General features: G+C 44.8%; 3 protein-coding genes across 6 annotated transcripts; 1 reads left to right on the top strand and 2 right to left on the bottom strand.

Annotated features, from left to right (window-relative positions):
* Nucleotides 1–12: 12 nt before the first annotated feature.
* On the bottom strand, nt 13–5648 carry PEX11B (peroxisomal biogenesis factor 11 beta). The gene is made up of 4 exons (XM_043875966.1): nt 5525–5648; nt 4580–4695; nt 3975–4176; nt 13–1212 (listed from the first exon to the last, which is right to left on the bottom strand). Exons 1-4 carry the CDS (start codon nt 5578–5580, stop codon nt 810–812), a joined length of 777 nt encoding a protein of 258 aa, XP_043731901.1. The 5' UTR covers nt 5581–5648; the 3' UTR covers nt 13–809.
* A 43-nt stretch (nt 5649–5691) lies between these two features.
* LOC122676576 (gonadotropin-releasing hormone II receptor-like) lies at nt 5692–8607 on the top strand. 3 transcript variants are annotated; one of them, XM_043875970.1, is made up of 4 exons: nt 5700–5773; nt 6331–6561; nt 6722–6850; nt 8214–8607. In XM_043875970.1, the coding sequence occupies exons 2-4, from the start codon at nt 6337–6339 to the stop codon at nt 8244–8246; spliced, it is 387 nt and encodes a 128-aa protein (XP_043731905.1). In that variant the 5' UTR covers nt 5700–5773; nt 6331–6336; the 3' UTR covers nt 8247–8607. The 3 variants fall into 3 exon arrangements, 2 of the variants coding, with proteins under 2 accessions (XP_043731905.1, XP_043731904.1); XR_006335604.1 differs by lacking the exon at nt 6331–6561 and having other exon boundaries at nt 5692–5773; nt 6629–6850; XM_043875969.1 differs by lacking the exon at nt 5700–5773 and having other exon boundaries at nt 5965–6561.
* A 2610-nt stretch (nt 8608–11217) lies between these two features.
* On the bottom strand, nt 11218–12925 carry RBM8A (RNA binding motif protein 8A). Of its 2 annotated transcripts, none has more exons than XM_043875967.1 (6): nt 12803–12925; nt 12471–12530; nt 12267–12344; nt 11955–12091; nt 11546–11682; nt 11218–11436 (listed from the first exon to the last, which is right to left on the bottom strand). In XM_043875967.1, the coding sequence occupies exons 1-6, from the start codon at nt 12867–12869 to the stop codon at nt 11391–11393; spliced, it is 525 nt and encodes a 174-aa protein (XP_043731902.1). In that variant the 5' UTR covers nt 12870–12925; the 3' UTR covers nt 11218–11390. The 2 variants fall into 2 exon arrangements, with proteins under 2 accessions (XP_043731902.1, XP_043731903.1); XM_043875968.1 differs by having other exon boundaries at nt 12267–12341.
* Nucleotides 12926–13691: the final 766 nt, after the last annotated feature.

The following is a 13691-nucleotide window of genomic DNA, read 5'->3' as shown; positions in this document are numbered from 1 at the left end:
CCAGACCAAATATCAATGAGCAAATTGATCTTTAATCTGCTAACCTGGAAGGCTTGCTCTCCATCATGGGCTTGGGCCTCAGCTATTTACACAGAATCATTGTACAATATTTACAAGATGCTAGACATAGCATCATTCTGGATAGGCAAAGAAGGGGTATGGAAAGGCTAGAACAAAACCATGAAATCAAAGTGTAAGCAGAAACTTGCAGGTGTGAGTGGAAAGAAGGGGAATGGCAAATCATGAGGGAGGATAGTGAGGTAGACATAAGCGAGGAAAAGGAAGCATGAAACTACTTCTGGTGCATGTGGGAAGAGTCCACTGGGACACAAAGCCTTTAAAATTATGATCTGGAGTCTGGAGGCAAAAATAACTGCCACAAGTCACTTTTGTGAGGAAAAGGAAGAAGGCAATTAGAACCTTACAGACCATACCTTCTACTTCCCATACCAAAAAGTAATTCTGCTGATTAAATTCTTATGACAGAGGGCTGAGAAGGTACAAAAGGGATACAGAGACAGAATATTAAACAGACTTAAGAGACAGTAAAGAGTCAGGGGAGACAGACAATGCAATGAAGGAGGAAAAGAACAAAAGCTCCAACAGATCTGAATATCTGAATCATCCAATTGATTTCACAAATCACCTTTCCTCATCTCATCTTCCCCAAAGCTCCTTCCTTTTATTCTCAAATCTCTGGATTTTAACTTTAACCAAGGAGTGGAGTTAGAATGAGGCTGGGACACAGGGACGATCTATAAAATTCCATCTCACCAATTCAGGTCCCCTCCTTATCCTGTAACAGCATATCAGGGTTTGAGTCGTAGCCAAGGGCAGATTAGGGTGAGAATAGACAGGATGGAGGACACGAGGCCACAAAGCCCCACAATCCCAGGGCCACAGCGCCAGAGGCCTAGTTTGTCCAGTGGGATGAAGAGATCACAGGCATTTCTGACCACATCCAGCAGGAGAGGAGGATGACCCCGAAGGACCCGAGCCAGCAGCAGGACCCGGAGCCGAAGCTTCAGAGCCACCTGGGGCAGACCTCCTCCTGGAGCCCCTGGACCCCCAGGTCCTCCAGTTTCGATTCCTCCTAGGACTCCTCCAGAACCCTTCAGTCGCCGGCTACAAGCTGAAGACTCTTGTTCCATCAGTAGGCGGATCTCATAAGCATCACGGCTCAAATTCATGATGAGGGAAAACAGATAGTACCTGGGATACACAGAGAAGAAGGGTCAGGATGGGTACATATACCCACCGAGCAAATCCAACAGAACACTTAAACTTTTTTCCCTCATAGTGCAAACAGATTATACATTAAAATATCAGAAGTGAATGTTATTACCCACTATTAGAAATGTCCTTCCACCTTTCTGTAACTAATGTGTTTATGTATGTGTACCTTAAGATCCTGATTTTAAAGTAATGAGGATCATGAAATAGTCCAAGATTAACTTCAAATTTCACTTTTCCACTTGGCAACCGATTAGCACACATGCACTCAACCTGAACTACAATAATGCAACTTTTTTTAAAAAAAGAACAGCTTCAGTTGTTTCAAAGATTGACACACATAATTTAAATACAATCCTTTTCTTAAAAGGGGGGAAAAAAGAAGCCAAGCTTGCCAAATGTGATAGATTGTAAATTCCTTAAGAACAGCCTACATTAAAAAATTTTTTTTAAATCCATTCTGAAAACAGTGGTCTGTATTCAGTTTAACTGTCCTACCTCTAATATATACCCTGAATCCAATCACATCTATCTATTATACTTAGACCATAGTCTAAGCCAGGGGTGCCCAATCCCTGGAACTGGGCAGTACAGCTGGAGGCGAGTGGCAGGTAAGTCAGCGAAGCTTCATCTATATTTACAGCCTCTCCCTATTGCTTGCACCCCTTGGTCTGTGGAAAAATTTTCCACAAAACTGGTTCCTGGTGCCAAGAAGGTTGGGGGCCATTAGTCTAAACCACCATCATCTCTTGCTTGAACTGCTACTTTAGTCTTTTAACTGGTTTCCCCATGGTCACTCTTGCCCACCACAGCTAACAATCTAATTTCATATAGCAGCTGGCATAAATGTAAATCACATTATACCCTTTCTTAAAACTCTCGATGGTTTCCTTCCTATCACATTTAGAATAAAATACTACAGAACTCAACAAGCCACTCTGCCTCTCTATCTTGTACTATTCTTTCCCTCAACCACTATGCTCCAACCTCACTGGTTTCTTTTTATATTTTGATCCCATTCAGCTGATTCCTGCTTTAGGATCTTTACATTACCTAGTCCCTCAATCTGGAATATTCTCCCTCAAAAATCTTCACATGGCTGGCTCTTCCTTGCACTTCATGTCTGAGCTTAAATGTCACCTCTTCAGAGAGGTCTTCTCTGACCTCCCATTCTAAAGTAGCAAGCCATTTACCATCTTATCACTTGACCTTATTTTAATTTCCTACACAGCATTTACCACTCTCTGATGTTTTTCTTATTTACTGTGTCTTTGTCCCTTCCCATTACAATGTAAGCTCCATAGGAGGAAGGATCTTATTTGTCTTTACCACTGCATCCTTGTGTCTAGACTTCTGCCTAGCACATAGTAAGAGCTAAACAAATATTTATGGAATGAAAGAGTAGACATGGCATAGAAATTCTTCTAGGGAGTTGCTTTTCCATACCATTCAAGCCATGCCTCTGCCCCTACCCCTCATATACCATAAGCCTTGTTATAATTGTAAATCTGAGAAAGATGAAAAGCAGGACAGAAGCAGAGATGGAAAGAAGCAATATAATGTAAAATAACAAAACAAATCATAGGGAAGCAAAAAAAAATATAGGTGATATACAGACAGAAAATTTCATTCTCAAATCATATTCCTTTCCACCTTCACTACCAGCCTGCTCTTTAATCCAAGCCAACATCATTTCATTAGAGAATCTTCTCCTCTTTAGTTCTACTGCAATCCATTTTCCACAGTACAGAAAGAGAGATCTAAATGCAATTTGAATCATGTTACATCCCTGCTCAGAACCACTGGACTTGGGATAAAATTTAAACAAAACTAAATGAAAAAAATCCTACCATTACCTAGATGGGCTTGCATGAATGATCTGGCCCTGGTCTACCTCTCCAGTTTGAACTTATGCCCCTCCTCAATACTGTCAACCACACTGGCTTTCTTTCTACCTCTCTAATTCCAAGAAGTCTTTCTTGCTTCAAGGCCTTAGAATGAGTTATTTTCTGTTTCTTCTTTCTACTGCTTGCTTTGTATAACTTCTACTTAGACTTCAGGTCTGAAACAAAATTTAATTTTCTCAAAGGGTTCTCTTTTTCCTGACCTTTCTATCTAGATTAGCTCCCCCTGTTATAAAGCTCTAACATCCTATGTATGTGCTAAGTCGCTTCAGTTGTGTCTGACTCTGACCCTATGGACTGTATCTCGCCAGGCTCCTCTGTCCATGGAATCCTCCAGGCAAGAATACTGACGTGGGCTGCCATGCCTTCCTCCAGGGGCTAACATCCTATACTTTCCCACAAATATTCGGTTTGGTGATTATTTGTTTTAATATCGGACTCCCCTACTAAACTAGAAGCTTCATGAGAGCAGGAACCATATCTACTTAGCGCTTTGCTTTATTCCCTGGCTCACAGTAAGCAGCTACTAAGTATTTTTAGAATGAATGTGTAGACAGTGAAGGGCATAAATCTGTGGTATAGACAGAAGAAGAATTAAAGCAATATAATTAATATATAGTCTTGCCCAATCTTAGTCATTCATCATGAAAGAGCATCTGTCTTCCATCTGCCCCCATTCATTCTTCTCTGATGGTTTTAAGATCTAAATGAAGATTGAAGCCAAGTGATTAAGATGTGTATATTCTGGGAACACCCTAAAAGATTGTTCTCTCATGAAAGGCAAGGGAGGCAGTATGAAGAATACGATAGACCTTGTAGGATAAAAGAATATCAAACCTGAAAGAACGCTGGGCCCACTTCTCCTGATCCACACGGGGAGCGAGTCCAGACTTCCCAGCCCATAGGACATTGTCACAGGCGAAGTACAAGGCTCTATTGAGATGACTAACAGTGATGCAGAATCTCAGGACAACATCTGATAGGTGCACAGCTCGTTTGGCTGACTCAAGGGCATCTGCTGAGTTACCGAGGCGTAGAACTTGTGGGGAACAGCAACAGAAAGCAAGGATTTGAAAGTAGAAAGGCAAACAGACAGCAAGATACAGAGAAAGAGAGAAAGCAAGAGAGTGAAAATCAGGCAAGTGATAGAAACAATAATAAACAATTTTTTAAAAAACAGCAGAAAGTTCAATCTTTTTTAGTTCAAATTTTTTATTAATTTGTGTCCCAGTTTAGCTTTCTCAAATCTGCCTCATTCTCTCCAATCCTTCACTGACCTTATCCCTGCTCTCTTATCTCAGCTGGGAGGCCTGCACAGGATAAGTACAGAGGCAAACCACGATGAATTGGCACTGGTCAAAAATAGGAAGGAGGGACTAAGAAATAATGGCTGGGGATGGAGGAAGTGTTGGAGTAATAAAAGGAAAGGCCTAGTTACTTACGCTTTCTTCCTAGGCTCAGATGACCTTCCAGTTGTCGAATCTGTTTCTGTAACTCAGGACTGGCCCCATGTTTCTGCAGTGCATGGCCAAGAAGGGAGCAAGCATATTGGGCAGCCCTGGAGGAGAGAGAGGTAAGGTAAGGTGGAGACCTCCTTTATCTCCCCCTCAAAAATGTCCTCCAAAAGGCAACCATGGATCACCCCTTTCCCAGTTTGAGACCATTCCCCTTCCTCCTCTTCAGGCCTATATCTTAGTTTCTTCCCCAGGCCAAGGGAAGAGAAAGGCATTGAGGATAAAAAGGAGCCTAGTAGGGGCTGGGAAACACTACTTCGAATTGAGGAAATAAGAGATTTAACAATGATGCAGCCTGAAGAGGACAGTGAAGAAGGCAGGAGGACCATCGCAAGATCACAAGCACTTCAGTGTGAGTGTGTAATGTTCAGTGAGGGGGCGGGAGATGGCTGAAGAACAGGTCAGTCTTCAAAATTGGTGAACTAAGAGATCTTCAAGGCCCTTGAGATGAATGAAGACTAGAAGGCAGGGCGGAGGTGGAGGAGCTAGTGGGTGACAGTAGGGTAAAGGGGACAACGGGAACTCAGGAGTGCCTCCGTAGCTCTGGGGACAGAGTCCACCTAGATTGCTATCTGTCACGGGGAGAACGCTCCTCGTCCCACCGTCGCCCAGGGAGGAAAGTGTTGGTCTTATGTGAACACACAACCCTGAGCCGCCTCCCCGCTGGCCCACTCGTGCCTCAGTTTCCCCATCTTTCTCACGAGCAGGAACGAACCAAGGCCTCGCGGCCGGCTCAAATCAGCCCCTCGCGGTCCGTCCGGGCCCCCGTAGTCCGAGTTGACCCTTTTTGACCCCCGTAGTGTGAACTGACCTCGCCTCACGAGGCTCTTCCTCTGCCCGCCCTCCTGCCCCCCTTTCCTATTCGGGCCGCACCTACACAGTCGCTCCCGGGCCTGGCTCTGGGCGCTGAAGCGGACCCAGGCGTCCATGACAGCGGCGGCACCCGTTCTGCAGCTCCGCTCCCGCCCCACTTCCCGCCCCACTTCCCGCCCCTAGTCACGCCTCCCAGACGACCCAACGGTGCCGCGCGAGGAACAAACATCATCAGAAAATAAAGCGAGTGGAGCCCGCCCCTGAAACGGAATTTCAGAACGAGAGGCACCTGTCTCTGGGCATACGTCTGTATGGTTTGTGTGTTTGGCGGGGGGGATTGGGGGAGGTGGAGGGGTGTGTGTGTGTGCGCGTGGTCTCCGTCGTCTCATTCTCTTATCTGAAGATCTCTATTTCCCGAGCAAGCTTCCAGAGGCACAGTCTTCTTTAAATATTCTGGACCAAGGGTGAGGTTTGCAGGAGTCGGGGCGGAGCGAGAAGGCGCCGCAGTGCTCTCCCCAGGACCACTAGGATGGGGTTACCCCTGACCCAGGGGTGCTCACAGGGGAACACTCGCAACACACACACACACACACACACTCCCTCTCACGCTCCTATCTAATTCAGAGCTCCAGGGTCCTAAAGGAGTCTTTGGAAGTAGAAGCCGGCACCAGATTCCTAGTCCCTGCAAGCCCCTGACAGTTGGACAGGTGACCTCCAGATTACAGACAGAGTCTCCAGAGGTAGAGGCTTTAGTGGACGAAATTCGCAAAATAACCATCTCAGATCCTGCGAAGGAGAGAGAAGAAACTGGACGCAGTTCACCTCTTCAGACCCACACTTCATCGCCCCACCCCTTTTCTTTCCAGGTCACCATGTCTGCAGGCAACGTCACCCCTTGGGGGTCATCAGCGGCTGGGGAGGAGGTCTGGGTAGCATCAGGAGTAGAGGTGGAGGGCGCAGAGCTGCCCACCTTCTCAGTTGCCACCAAGGTGCGAGTGGGAGTGACTGTCGTGCTGTTTGTTTCTTCGGCTGGAGGGAACCTGGCCGTGCTGTGGTCAGTGACACGACCGCAACCCAACCAGCTCCGTCCCTCTCCGGTACGACGACTGTTTGCCCATTTAGACGTTGCCGACTTACTGGTCACTTTTGTGGTTATGCCCCTAGATGCGACCTGGAATATCACTGTTCAATGGCTGGCCAGGGACATTGCATGTCGGACACTCATGTTCCTGAAACTAATGCCCATGTATCCCGCAGCTTTCCTGCCTGTGGGTCATTGGGCTCGACCGCCAGGCAGCCGTACTCCACCTGTTTGGACCGCACTCAGCTGGAAGGAAACTTCTTGGGGTAGCCTGGGGACTCAGCTTCCTGCTTGCCTTGCCCCAGGTGAGTGACTTGGGACTCAGGGCTAGACTGAACAAGAATTTGAGTACACATGAGCCTTCGGATTCAAGGGGTGTGCTTGGCCATGGTCAACATTAATCCTCAGGGTGGGGTGGGAGCCTCTGCTCTTTTCAAGTTAAGATCATTGCATGTTAATTTGTATTTCTATTGAGTCTTTTTTACTACACTTGTCTTCCATCTCTTTGCATCATACTAGTCCCACCTCCTTCAGATTATTGCAGGAAAGCTTCAGAGCATGGAGTTTCCTCCATGGGAAGATATTAAGAAGACAGTGACAAGAAAACTTAAAAAAAAAAAAAAGTGAAATCTGGGACTTTGGGTAAAACTTTGTGATACCTTCACTCATCAATTAAAAAAAAAAAAAGCAGTTCCCCCAGGTGCATTAAATGCTCTATCAAGGATAGAGCAACAAAGTCCTGCCTTCAAGAAATTTATAGATGAGTGCAGAGTCAAATAAGTAGGCAATTACAATATAATGTCAAGTGTTATGCTAAAGCTAAGCATAACAGCTAAGGAACAATGGGGGGGTGTCTGACCCACTTTTGGTCATTCAGGGAAAGCTTCCTGACTTCCCAGAGATATCAAAATTTCATTCTTGAAAGACAGGTGTTAAAACAAAGCAGGAGGAATGCTGGAGAAGGTGGAGGGTAGAAAATCTCAAAAGTAATCACAGTTAAAGTTGAGGGCTAGAAAATGGCAAGTAATGAGCCTGGAGGGGAAGGAAGAACCAATTTCACAAATATTAAGCTTGTACTTTATCCTAAGGGCAGTGGGGAAACACTAAAGTAAAAAAGGTAGAGAGTGACATAACCAAATTTCTATTTTTTACTCTAGCTTTATTGTGTCAAAACTGAAACAAAAGGGTGCATCTGAACTTGAGTACCAATTAATCAAATCTCAGTAGTGAAAACAAACTATAAATCTAGAAAGAAAAAAAAAAAGCTAAATATGGAGCAATTCCTTCAAAACAAAAACAAAACCACTAACACCATCTGAGAGAAGGGAGTAAAGCAGCATCTCTGAGCCTAGGGTTGGGATTATGTCAGGGAGAGGGGTAAAATTTCAGTCTCAGGAATAATGCATTGTAGTCACATTTAAGATTGGATTCCTAAATCCTCAAATATTAGAAATGTAACTACCAAAAGTTAGTCTGACTGCAGTTCTAAGACAGACAAAACATACTGCTTCCAACAGTATATTGTAAACAAGACCCCTTTGCCTGTTGCCTCAGTGCAAAGAAATTAATTGAGTTTATGTGAAATGAATTTTAGAAGTGGACTGGGAACTAGAATTAGGACTGTTTTTGTTGTTTGTATTAATTTGCTCTGTTTTTTTCTGAGTCTAGGCTCTACCATTAACTAGCTGGATGACTGGCTGAAACACTTGAAATGCATAGACCACAAGATTATGAAATAGATGAATTTCATCCTTCCTTGTAGCCTAACAATCCAACAATGCAATTTCTATTTGCTTCAATAGCAAACTGATGGTAACATGATTCAGGTGCAAAAGATGTTATTTTGGGTTCCAAATTATCAACCTCTTGTATAAATTCTGCAATGCCCATATGTTGCATTTAAAATATGTAAAAAAAAAAAATTGTTAGCATGGTCAAGGGAATATTGGTGTAGTTAGAAATTATTTTCGTAGACTCATTTCCAGGTATCAGAAGTAAAGGTTTCTATAGTAGGTGGTAAAATATAAAATGCATATAAAATAGTCAGAGGCTGGACTAAAATATAAGTCCCCGAGCCTTGCCTATTTTTAAAGCTTCTCACAAGTCAGATGTTTCTAGGCATAGTGCCAAGCCATGCACAAACATCACCCTCACCGCAGTGCTCCCCCTGCCCCCCCACCCCCACCACCAAAAGGAAAAAAAAAAAAAAAAACCCAGCCAGGAATATATGGACTCAAGATAGGGTTAAAGGAAAGACCACTCCCCGACTAGAATAGCCTGGTCATAACGCCAAGCAGTTCATAAAATCATATGTCTGTGACTAATACTATTCACTTTTCCTAAAAGTCCCTCATGCCAGCTGAAATTCCTTTCTGAAAGGCCTCATATCTAAGAATTTGATACCTACTAAGCCTGCCTTTTATCAAACTGACTCAATCTACCTTACCTGAACCAAGGTACAAACCCTGAAGCTCTCAATTGAAAAATGCTCTTTACTGGTTCAAACCAAAAACCAGTTTACCAAACAAAGGAGGGGCAGCCAACAGCATTTGGAAAATGTTAAATTTTATTAATGTTATTTCACCATTATAGTTATTGTACATAGGACTATTACTAAAGTCACTTTAGAGAGTGACTGCAAAACAGCCTGCAACTCTAGCACCTCCCATTTTATAAAAGATTTCTTTTTTCCACAGAATTAATCAGACACATCAAGAAAATTATTTCAGCTAAAAAAGGTGAGGGGGAAAAAATGTTGGTGAGGTGGTAGAGATATCCTCTTGTAAAATGGTAGACAGTACTCAAAAGACAGGATTCTTTAAGTTCTGGATTTAATAAGCATAGCCTAAGAGGAAAATAGGGATTTTCAAGATACATTTCTGACCTTTTAAATATGGCACCACGGATGTACCATTACTCAGCACTGCAGGGAATTAAGAATGGATTGAGATTATGCACTGTTTTAGCTCCCAAATTTCCTAACAATCACACACACAAAAAAGAATGAATTAATCGGGAGGAGACAGTGTTGAATTGGTAGGTAGCTTGGCAGGGGAGAAGGGAGACCAGTTCTAATAGTCCTTGACTCCAATCTAGCTGTTCCTGTTCCATACCGTCCGACGCGCTGGTCCAGTTCCCTTCACTCAGTGTCACCAAAGGCAGCTTCAAGGCTCAATGGCAAGAGATCATCTATAACTTCTTCACCTTATGCTGCCTGCCTCTTTCTGCTGCCACTGACTGCAATGACCATCTGCTACAGCTGAATTATCTGCAGTGTGTCCACTCCTCAGACAAGGAAGGGGAACCAAGGTGAGACTCCAACCCCAGGCCCTAACCCATACCCTAAAACTGTTGTCTAGCCTCATTAACATGATAGCTATCTATCAAACCAAGGGGCTTGCCCAGTGGCTCAGTGGTAAGTAATCTGCCTGCATTACAGGACATTCGAGTTCAATCCCTGGGTTGGGAAGATCCCCTGGAGAAGGAAATGGCAGCCCATTTCAGTATCCTTGACCGGGAAATCCCATGGACAGAGAAGCCTGGTGGGTTATAGCCTGTGGGGTCACAAAAGAATCGGATACAACTTAGCAACTAACAACAAACTGTACCTCTAGCAGCTAATGCCACACTAATTTCATTGAATGCATTCAATTCTAACCAGCCACTAGCCATCATTCTCTAAAGTTGACCTAACTAAGCAAGAATTAAGGAGAAGGGTGATCAGTATTCTCCTTTGCTCTTGGACACCAACAAGACTTCAAACAGACTTTGTAGCTTCATGTACCACAGCACCTCAATTGAAACCTTTTTTCCAGCACATCTGTCATAATCCCTAATGGGAAGGGAGCATATAGTCCCAGATTGGGAAGGGGAGGAGGGCTTGCAGCAGTCTCTTATAGAAGGAAGAGCTCTATCTCACAATTTTTGCCTATCAATTTAGAAGCTGAGTGGTTCTGAATTTGAGTCTATTTTCTAAATTCTCAGCCCCTGCAGGTGAATTTGCCCTCCGCCGCTCCTCAGACAGTCGCTCCCGTGCTCGTCATTGGGCCCTACGACTGGCCCTACTTGTCCTGCTGACCTTCATCTTCTGCTGGCCACCTTATTACCTTCTGGGTCTTTGGTACTGGTTCTCTCCCACCATGCTAACTGAAGTGCCTCCTAGCCTCAGCCACATCCTTTTCCTCTTTGGCCTTCTCAATGCTCCTCTGGATCCTTTCCTCTATGGGGCCTTCACCTTTAGCTGCCGAAGAGGGCATCAAGAACATAGTATAAACTCCTCCAGGGAAGGAGGTTCTGGAAGAGTGCCCTAACAGGAGATTCAAGCTCTTAGACAGATGGAAGTACAAACAAATTTGGCAGTAAGAAAGGCAGGAGAGAAAAAAAAAGACATTTCTATGATACCGTTTGCTCAGGACAGCCTATATAGGAACAGAAGGATTATTCCTTACTGCCATGAGAACATCTTACTTCTACCCCTGCTCTCTTAGTATTGCTTTCAAAGAAAAATACTGAGCAGTGTCTCTACTTGACCCTAGCTGACACTGGAGACTGTATCTAATGTAGAAACTCACACAGATTCAGTCCCTGGGAGAAATATCTCACAGTGACCCATACTGCCTCACTGTAAATAGTACTCCAGAACTTACAATATTAGAAAAGGAAAGGAAAGGAATTTTAGAAAACAAAAATTGGACATTTATTCATAATTCAAAAGAAACACTAAACAGGGTAAGAGATTAAATATAAACACAGTGAGTTCCACCCAAGCCCTGTTTCTCAAAGGTTTCACCATCTGCATGGGCAGATGGAATCTCTGCAGAGAACACCTGAACAACAGAGGGCGGATCAGCGACGTCTCCGATCTGGACTCCTGCTGCGTCTTCGGCCACCTCTAGAAAGGAAACAGGGCAGAGTCCATGAGAGGAACATGATACTAAGTCCTTATTCTGTTTTGCTCATATTCCTTCCACTAAGATAATGTTTTGCCCTCTGCACTTTACCTCCTCTTGCCCTTGGGTGGACCCCGAACAAAACACCAGTCCACACTGATTGGCTGTCCCATCAAATCCTGGCCATTGAGTCCCTCCATAGCAGCCTGGGCCTCCTTGTATGTTTCATACTCAACTAGAGTATACCCCTGGAACAAGAAAAAGACAGATTATCAAAACTCCATCAAGCTTTTTTCTACTCAACTAGAAAAATCTATCAACCTTAAACAACAAATGCACGTCACATCCCTATTATATATACAACCTGTCTGTCTGTTTCTGCCCCTTTGCTGTGTCTAACAATCAATTCCCAATCTCATTTTATTTCAACTCTTGGCCAACCACAGCCAACGTGGAAGAACCACCAATGCTGTTTAAGGGTTATGGATGAAGAGAAGCAATGGAGTATGGCTCAGGATACCTTTAGATATCCTGTACGTCTGTCCAGATTGAGGTGGATATTTTTTATTTCTCCATACTCTGCAAATTTATCATGGATGTCTTCTTCCGTGGCTTCCTCATGGACTCCAGTGACAAAGAGAATCCAACCTTCAACAGCTGTAGGGAGGAAAGTTGTTTAAGCACAAGAAACACTTAAGCAAGATCACAGAAGTAGAGTGTGTGCAGGCTCCACAGAGATCGGTTAAGCGACCTCTGACTCCATTCCTACTGGATTTTATTTCATTGGTCCCTAATTCTCTACAGACAGATCCTACGGTTTCCATTTACTTACAGCGTTGTGGTCCGGGTTCATCGCCGTCCTGCTCCACGCTGTCATAATCCTCACGCATCCGTGCTCGAGACCCCTCTTCTATTAGAAACACACAGCAGATCACCGGAAATCCCCCTTCACCCACTGTTCACCGTAGGTCTGCATGGGGATTCCAAAACTCGTAGCTCTCTCCATTCTACCCCCATTCCACCCACAAACACTCACCGGAGCCAAAGCCACGGCCCTTCCGTTTCTTCGCTTTTTCTTTCAGTTTGTGGATGCTCTCTGGAGCCCCAGAAGAGAAGGAATAAGTGAGAAAGGTAACAGTTGTTTACAACAATATTCTCTCTGCAAGACATTTGAAAGCAAACCCCACCACCTCCAGGCTGTCCCTTCCCGGCCCGCCCCTCTTCCTCCCAAAGGGGGCGGAGTCTCCAACCAACAGAACCCAGTTCCCCGGCTCGCATCCTCCCCACTGGGGAGAAAGATTGTATTTTCCTAAAACGTCCATCTCTCGCACCTTCCCCGCTTCCCGCAGCCGCCTCCACTGTCCTCACCGTCCCCATCCTCATCCATGGCGAAATCCTCGCCCCCGGCCTCATGAAGATCAAGTACGTCCGCCATCTTGCCTTCGCTCCAACTCTCGCCCGTGCCGCTCAGGCACTTGGCTCCTCGGGAAACTGTCGCGGAGGGAAAAGGTCATCAATCAAGTTGACCAATTAAAAACTAACCCTAGGTCCCGCCCTCGGCGCGGTAAAAATACGCAATGGAGGCGGGCCTAGTTTGGGAAGATACCGGAAATGTTTCTGTAGCCATCTTGAGCGGGTCGAGAGCTGAGCGCGGCAGCCGTGTGCGGCGAGGTAGGGAGTGGGCGGGCCTAGTGAGTTCCTCTTAACCAGAGCTTCAGACAAGACTGAGCGCCTAACACTAAGTAACTTAACCAGAGCAGCCAACGAAAAGTAACTACTGACTGAAAAGTGAAAGTGTCACCCGCTAAGTCGGGTCAGTTCTTTGCGATCCCTTGGGCTGTAGCCCGCCAGGCTCCTCTGTCCATGGAACTCTCCAGGCAAGAATACTGGACGGGGTTGCCATTTCCTTGTGAAGCCCAGCCCAATTTTTATTAGCGGATTGCTTTTCGTCTCTTGTCATTCCATACCAGGAAATGGAAGCCGAAGAGTTTTTTCTCTAAAAACTTGCAGGCCTATACTGTTCCGAGGAGCAGCCGGATCTGTGATGGAAGCATTAAAAAAAAAGTTCAGTCAGCAATGCTACTTCAAAAAACTGCTTCTGGAACGTACTGTAGCAGCGGCTTTCTCTCAAGAAAATCAGCCGACCTGGTTTCCCGTGAAATACTATTGATGAGACAGATATCAACTTTTCTTTTTTTATTTAATAATGTCTTAGGAAATTCCGTGGCGGCTCCACACTTTTACTTCGGGGACCCAG

Source organism: Cervus elaphus, chromosome 20 (genome assembly GCF_910594005.1).
Source record: "Cervus elaphus chromosome 20, mCerEla1.1, whole genome shotgun sequence".
Taxonomy (NCBI): domain Eukaryota; kingdom Metazoa; phylum Chordata; class Mammalia; order Artiodactyla; family Cervidae; genus Cervus; species Cervus elaphus.
The sequence above is the reverse complement of the archived record's forward strand: the minus strand, read 5'-3'. Positions and strand labels throughout refer to the sequence as shown.

What these genes read in the sequence shown, in the direction of transcription:
- PEX11B (XM_043875966.1), bottom strand. Translation starts at nt 5,580, where the DNA reads ATGGACGCCTGGGTCCGCTTCAGCGCCCAGAGCCAGGCCCGGGAGCGA. An exon ending in GCCCGGGAGCGACTGTGTAG is followed by an intron (nt 4,696 to 5,524) that starts GTGCGGCCCGAA and finishes TCTCTCCTCCAG; the next exon opens with GGCTGCCCAATATGCTTGCT. An exon ending in TGGGCCCAGCGTTCTTTCAG is followed by an intron (nt 1,213 to 3,974) that starts GTTTGATATTCT and finishes TGTGTATCCCAG; the next exon opens with GTACTATCTGTTTTCCCTCA.
- RBM8A (XM_043875967.1), bottom strand. Translation starts at nt 12,869, where the DNA reads ATGGCGGACGTACTTGATCTTCATGAGGCCGGGGGCGAGGATTTCGCC. An exon ending in CATGGATGAGGATGGGGACG is followed by an intron (nt 12,531 to 12,802) that starts GTGAGGACAGTG and finishes CTGGGGCTCCAG; the next exon opens with AGAGCATCCACAAACTGAAA. An exon ending in CCACCCAAGGGCAAGAGGAG is followed by an intron (nt 11,437 to 11,545) that starts GTAAAGTGCAGA and finishes TTTCCTTTCTAG; the next exon opens with AGGTGGCCGAAGACGCAGCA.
- LOC122676576 (XM_043875970.1), top strand. Translation starts at nt 6,337, where the DNA reads ATGTCTGCAGGCAACGTCACCCCTTGGGGGTCATCAGCGGCTGGGGAG. An exon ending in ACCAGCTCCGTCCCTCTCCG is followed by an intron (nt 6,562 to 6,721) that starts GTACGACGACTG and finishes TGTATCCCGCAG; the next exon opens with CTTTCCTGCCTGTGGGTCAT. An exon ending in TCCTGCTTGCCTTGCCCCAG is followed by an intron (nt 6,851 to 8,213) that starts GTGAGTGACTTG and finishes TTCTGAGTCTAG; the next exon opens with GCTCTACCATTAACTAGCTG.